This window comes from Pseudochaenichthys georgianus, unplaced genomic scaffold, assembly GCF_902827115.2.
Source record: "Pseudochaenichthys georgianus unplaced genomic scaffold, fPseGeo1.2 scaffold_1559_arrow_ctg1, whole genome shotgun sequence".
Lineage (NCBI taxonomy): Eukaryota > Metazoa > Chordata > Actinopteri > Perciformes > Channichthyidae > Pseudochaenichthys > Pseudochaenichthys georgianus.
The window spans coordinates 25,413-31,739 of record NW_027262389.1 but is presented as its reverse complement, the minus strand read 5'-3'; the positions used below and the strand labels follow the sequence as shown (position 1 = coordinate 31,739).

The following is a 6,327-nucleotide window of genomic DNA, read 5'->3' as shown; positions in this document are numbered from 1 at the left end:
CCTGAGCTCGTGGTGCTGCTGCAGCCCGCGTGGGTGCGCAGCGGGGGGGGGGGCGAGGCCAGCGGCACCCTGGGGCTGTTCCAGGTGAGACCCAAGGACACACACACACACACACACACACACACACACACACACACACACACACACACACACACACACACACACACACACACACACACACCACACACACACACACACACTGTGAGATGAAAGCTTAGTGAGGACCATCCAGTTAGGCTGTGCAGTGGAAGCTTTGTGAGGACCATCCAGTTAGGCTGTGCAGTGGAAGCTTTGTGAGGACCATCCAGTTAGGCTGTGCAGTGTGAGCTTTGTGAGGACCATCCAGTTAGGCTGTGCAGTGGAAGCTTTGTGAGGACCATCCAGTTAGGCTGTGCAGTGGAAGCTTTGTGAGGACCATCCAGTTAGGCTGTGCAGTGGAAGCTTAGTGAGGACCATCCAGTTAGGCTGTGCAGTGGAAGCTTTGTGAGGACCATCCAGTCAGGCTGTGCAGTGTGAGCTTTGTGAGGACCATCCAGTTAGGCTGTGCAGTGGAAGCTTTGTGAGGACCATCCAGTTAGGCTGTGCAGTGGAAGCTTAGTGAGGACCATCCAGTTAGGCTGTACAGTGGAAGCTTTGTGAGGACCATCCAGTTAGGCTGTACAGTGGAAGCTTTGTGAGGACCATCCAGTTAGGCTGTGCAGTGGAAGCTTTGTGAGGACCATCCAGTTAGGCTGTGCAGTGGAAGCTTAGTGAGGACCATCCAGTTAGGCTGTGCAGTGGAAGCTTTGTGAGGACCATCCAGTTAGGCTGTGCAGTGGAAGCTTTGTGAGGACCATCCAGTTAGGCTGTGCAGTGGAAGCTTAGTGAGGACCATCCAGTTAGGCTGTACAGTGGAAGCTTTGTGAGGACCATCCAGTTAGGCTGTACAGTGGAAGCTTTGTGAGGACCATCCAGTCAGGCTGTGCAGTGTGAGCTTTGTGAGGACCATCCAGTTAGGCTGTGCAGTGGAAGCTTTGTGAGGACCATCCAGTTAGGCTGTACAGTGGAAGCTTGTGAGGACCATCCAGTCAGGCTGTGCAGTGTGAAGCTTTGTGAGGACCATCCAGTTAGGCTGTGCAGTGGAAGCTTTGTGAGGACCATCCAGTTAGGCTGTGCAGTGTGAGCTTTGTGAGGACCATCCAGTTAGGCTGTGTAGTGGAAGCTTTGTGAGGACCATCCAGTTAGGCTGTGTAGTGGAAGCTTAGTGAGGACCATCCAGTTAGGCTGTGCAGTGGAAGCTTTGTGAGGACCATCCAGTTAGGCTGTACAGTGGAAGCTTTGTGAGGACCATCCAGTTAGGCTGTACAGTGGTGAGCTTTGTGAGGACCATCCAGTTAGGCTGTGCAGTGGAAGCTTTGTGAGGACCATCCAGTTAGGCTGTGCAGTGGAAGCTTTGTGAGGACATCCAGTTAGGCTGTGCAGTGGAAGCTTTGTGAGGACCATCCAGTTAGGCTGTGCAGTGGAAGCTTTGTGAGGACCATCCAGTTAGGCTGTGCAGTGGAAGCTTTGTGAGGACCATCCAGTTAGGCTGTGCAGTGGAAGCTTTGTGAGGACCATCCAGTTAGGCTGTGCAGTGGAGCTTGTGAGGACCATCAGTTAGGCTGTGCAGTGGAAGCTTTGTGAGGACCATCCAGTTAGGCTGTACAGTGGAAGCTTTGTGAGGACCATCCAGTTAGGCTGTGCAGTGGAAAGCTTTGTGAGGACCATCCAGTTAGGCTGTGCAGTGGAAGCTTAGTGAGGACCATCCAGTTAGGCTGTGCAGTGGAAGCTTAGTGAGGACCATCCAGTTAGGCTGTGCAGTGGAAGCTTTGTGAGGACCATCCAGTTAGGCTGTGCAGTGGAAGCTTAGTGAGGACCATCCAGTTAGGCTGTGCAGTGTGCAATGATGAGTCCTATAGGGTGCATTTGATATGTATCGATGCAACATAGACTCACCACCACATTTCAATAAACTACATTACCCACAATCCTGCTGGAGCTAGCTGTTAGCTTGTAAATGGCTAACAAGATCGTTTCCCGCGGCATCGGCTGAACATTTGTAATAGTTATTCTGTCCTAAACGTCCTTAATGTGTGTTTGTGGCGGTTCTTTGTGTACAGGTGTGTGTTCAGGTGTGTGTACAGGTGTATTAACGGTGTGTGTGTGTGTGTGTTAACGGCAGGTGTGTATTACAGTAGGTGTGTGTGTCCTGGTGTGTTAACGGCAGGTGTGTCTCCAGGTGTGTGTGGACTCTGATTGGCTCTCAGAGAGCAGGGGGAGTGTCTCCTCTCTGTCCTCCAGGTGTATTAACAGCAGGTGTGTGTGTGTGGTGTGTGTGTGTGTGTGTGTGTGTGTGTGTGTGTGTTGTGTGTGTGTGTGTTGTGTGTGTGTGTTGTGTGTGTGTGTGTGTGTGTGTGTGTGTGTGTGTGTGTGTGTGTGTGTGCAGGTGTGTGTGGACTCTGATTGGCTCTCAGAGTGCAGGGGGAGTGTCTCCTCTCTGTCCCCGCTGCCCTCCTTCCATCAGTAGCGGTTCTGGTGGGGTCTCTCTCTGGGCCGTCTGGACCAGCGTTCTGAGCCTCAGCCTCTTCAGGTTCTGCAGCGCAGCCCCGTGTACAAGATCTGTGGCTGGCTACAGCTGACCTCAGGTACCACACACACACACACACACACACACAACACACCACACACACACACACACACACACACACACACACACACACACACACACACAGACAGACAGACAGTACAGACAGACACACATGACACACAGACACACAGACACACAGACACACACAGACACAGACACAGACACAGACACACACACTCACACCTCACATAGACACACATACACACACACCACACACACAGCACACACACACACACACACACACATACACACACTCACAGAGACACACACACTCACATACACACAGTACACACACACACACACACACACACACATACACACACTCACATATACACACTCACACAACTCACTCACACACACACACACACACACACACACACACACACACAACACACACACACACACACCCCACACACCACACACCACACAACGCAGACAGAGACCACATACACGCACACACACAGCCACACCACACCACCCAACACACACACACGACAACCACCCAACACACCATTGACTGACTCACTGACTGACTGACTCCCTGCTGTCTCTGTCCTCAGGGTTCTGCATGGCGCTGGCCTGTCTCCTGTTCCCAGACTCGTGGGAGAGCCCAGAGATGAGAGCTCTGTGTGGAGACTCTGTGAGTTCATGTGATGCTCTATCAAAGCATCCTGTCAGTGTGTTGCACAGACGTAGACTGCAGAAAGGTGGCAGGCCGCGCACCGCTTCCCACTTCCCGCGCACCGCTTCCCACGTACCGCGTACCGCTTCCCGCGTACCGCGTACCGCGTACCGCTTCCCACTTCCCGCGCACCGCTTCCCGCGTACCGCTTCCCGCGTACCGCTTCCCGCGCACCGCTTCCCGCGCACCGCTTCCCGCGCACCGCTTCCCACGCACCGCTTCCCACGCACCGCTTCCCGCGCACCGCTTCCCGCGCACCGCTTCCTAGGCACCGCGTACCGCTTCCCGCGCACCGCTTCCCGCGTACCGCTTCCCGCGTACCGCTTCCCACGCAGCGCTTCCCACGCACCGCTTCCCACGCACCGCTTCCCACGCACCGCTTCCCACGCACCGCAACGCTTCCCGCGCACCGCGCACCGCTTCCCGCGCACCGCTTCCCGCGCACCGCTTCCCACGCACCGCTTCCTAGGCACCGCTTCCCGCGTACCGCTTCCCGCGTACCGCAACGCTTCCCGCGCACCGCTTCCCGCGCACCGCTTCCCACGCCACCGCAACGCTTCCCGCGCACCGCTTCCCGCGCACCGCTTCCCGCGCACCGCTTCCCACGCACCGCGTACCGCTTCCCACGCACCGCTTCCTAGGCACCGCTTCCCGCGTACCGCTTCCCGCGTACCGCTTCCCACGCACCGCTTCCCACGCACCGCTTCCCACGCACCGCAACGCTTCCCGCGCACCGCTTCCCGCGCACCGCTTCCCGCGTACCGCGTCCCACAACCCGAATACACAAACAGACATGTGTACAAATATGTATATTCAGATATATACACAATCAACACACATGTGGAGACTAAAGCACAACGATCAATACATAGAAAAAACAGATCAAAGACAACAGATATTGTTGTACATTGTGTGATCATGTGACCTGTTGTCTCAAGGTGTGTGACCATGTGACCTGTGTGTCTCCAGGTGTGTGACCATGTGACCTGTGTGTCTCCAGGGTGTGATCATGTGACCTGTGTGTCTCCAGGTGTGTGATCATGTGACCTGTGTGTCTCCAGGTGTGTGATCATGTGACCTGTGTGTCTCCAGGTGTGTGATCATGTGACCTGTGTGTCTCCAGGTGTGTGATCATTTGACCTGTGTGTCTCCAGGTGTGTGATCATGTGACCTGTGTGTCTCCAGGTGGGCAGCTTCTCTCCAGGTAACTGCTCCGTTCACTGGGCTTACATCCTGGCTCTGCTGGGGATCCTGGACTCGGCCATCTTGGCTACGCTGGCCTTCGTCCTCGGCCAACAGACAAGATGCTCTGCTGCCTCCGGACAGCAAGGACGGTGAGGAGGGGGCAGATAGCTTAGCATTAGCTACAGGGCTAGGTAGCTTAGCAATAGCTTAGCAATAGCTTATGTGTTTGACCCCCTACTTCTGTGTTAGCATTAAGATCCTCAACCCACGGACAAAATACTGGAGGTAATGATCCGTGGGTTTTCAATTTACTTTAAAGATGAAGGGGTAGCTAGGGTTAGCTACAGGGTTATCTAGCTTAGAGTTAGCTCAAGGTGCAATTAGCTTAGCTTTAGCTTACATTTGAACCCCTACTTCTGCTGGAGCGTGCTAGCATTAACAACCTCAAGTCACGGAAAATAATGGCGCTAATGATCTGTGGGTTTTCAATTGACTTTAAAGATGAAGAAGGAGTACAGTTCTAGTTAGCTTATAGTTAGCTACAGGTCTCGTTAGCTTAGAGTTGGCTACAGGTCTAGTTAGCTTAGAGTTAGCTTCAGGTCTAGTTAGCTTAGGGTTGGCTACAGGGCTAGTTAGCTTAGAGTTGGCTATAGGCCTAGTTAGCTTAGAGTTGGCTATAGGTCTAGTTAGCTTAGAGTTGGCTACAGGTCTAGTTAGCTTCGAGTTAGCTAAAGGTCTAGTTAGCTTAGAGTTGGCTACAGGTCTAGTTAGCTTAGAGTTAGCTAAAGGTCTAGTTAGCTTAGACTTAGCTTAAGGTCTAGTTAAGCTTTGAGTTAGCTCAAGGTCTTGTTAGCTTATAGTTAGCTTAAGGTGCCGTATATTAATAATAATAACATTGTATTTGTCAAGTGCTCAAAGTTGGTAAAAATAAATAAAAAACAACATCACACATTAAAAGCCTGAAGAGGTGAGTTAGGTCAGTTAGCTGAAAGTTAGCTTTAGATGCAGTTAGCTTAGCATTAGCAGTGGGTTAGCAGCTGAGTAATGAGTGTTTGTTTTCCTGCAGTGACCACAGGTTTTGCTGATGTCAGCGTAGGTGAGTCTCTTCTTCTTCTACTCTCTCTTTAAACGATCACACATGGCTTATCCTCCTGCTGACCATCTTCTTCTTTTTCTTCATTCTCCCCAAAGGAGGAGGAGACGAACATCTGAAAGACCAGAAGAAGAAGTCCTCTCATCATCGGCTGGTTTCCTGAGAAAAGGATGAATGATAGCGGACATCTATGTCATATAAATTGTAAATAGAGAAACATATATATATATATATGTATGTTTGAGTTCTGATGCCAAACAGCAGGTCCATGTTCTGATGCCAAACAGCAGGTCCATGTTCTGATGCCAAACAGCAGGTCCATGTTCTGATGCCAAACAGCAGGTCCATGTTCTGATGCCAAACAGCAGGTCCATGTTCTGATGCCAACAGCAGGTCCATGTTTCTGATGCCAAACAGCAGGTCCATGTTAACCTGAGTAACATATCTTTTACTGAACGTATTATTTATCTTGTAGATCCAGAGATCCCCCCCCCTTCCCTTGCTCTGTATTTATTTATTTGTATTACCCAGCAGCCCTCCATGTGTTCTGCTCTATGCTCTGGTTCTATGACCTGGTTATATGCTTTGGTTCTATGCTCTGGTTCTATGCTCTGGTTCTATGCTCTGGTTCTATGACCTGGTTCTATGCTCTGGTTCTATGCTCTGGTTCTATGCTCTGGTTCTATGCTCTGGTTCTATGAC

General features: G+C 51.7%; 1 protein-coding gene across 1 annotated transcript; it reads left to right on the top strand.

Annotated features, from left to right (window-relative positions):
* Positions 1-62: 62 nt before the first annotated feature.
* On the top strand, positions 63-5,056 carry lhfpl4b (LHFPL tetraspan subfamily member 4b; the record flags this gene model as incomplete). The annotated part of the gene is given in 8 exon segments (XM_034077397.1): positions 63-84; positions 2,465-2,541; positions 2,543-2,622; positions 2,625-2,663; positions 3,226-3,305; positions 4,533-4,640; positions 4,642-4,681; positions 5,034-5,056. Coding segments are annotated over 8 exon segments (469 nt in total), but the record flags the coding sequence as incomplete, so codon positions are not given.
* Between the last annotated feature and the right edge of the window lie 1,271 nt (positions 5,057-6,327).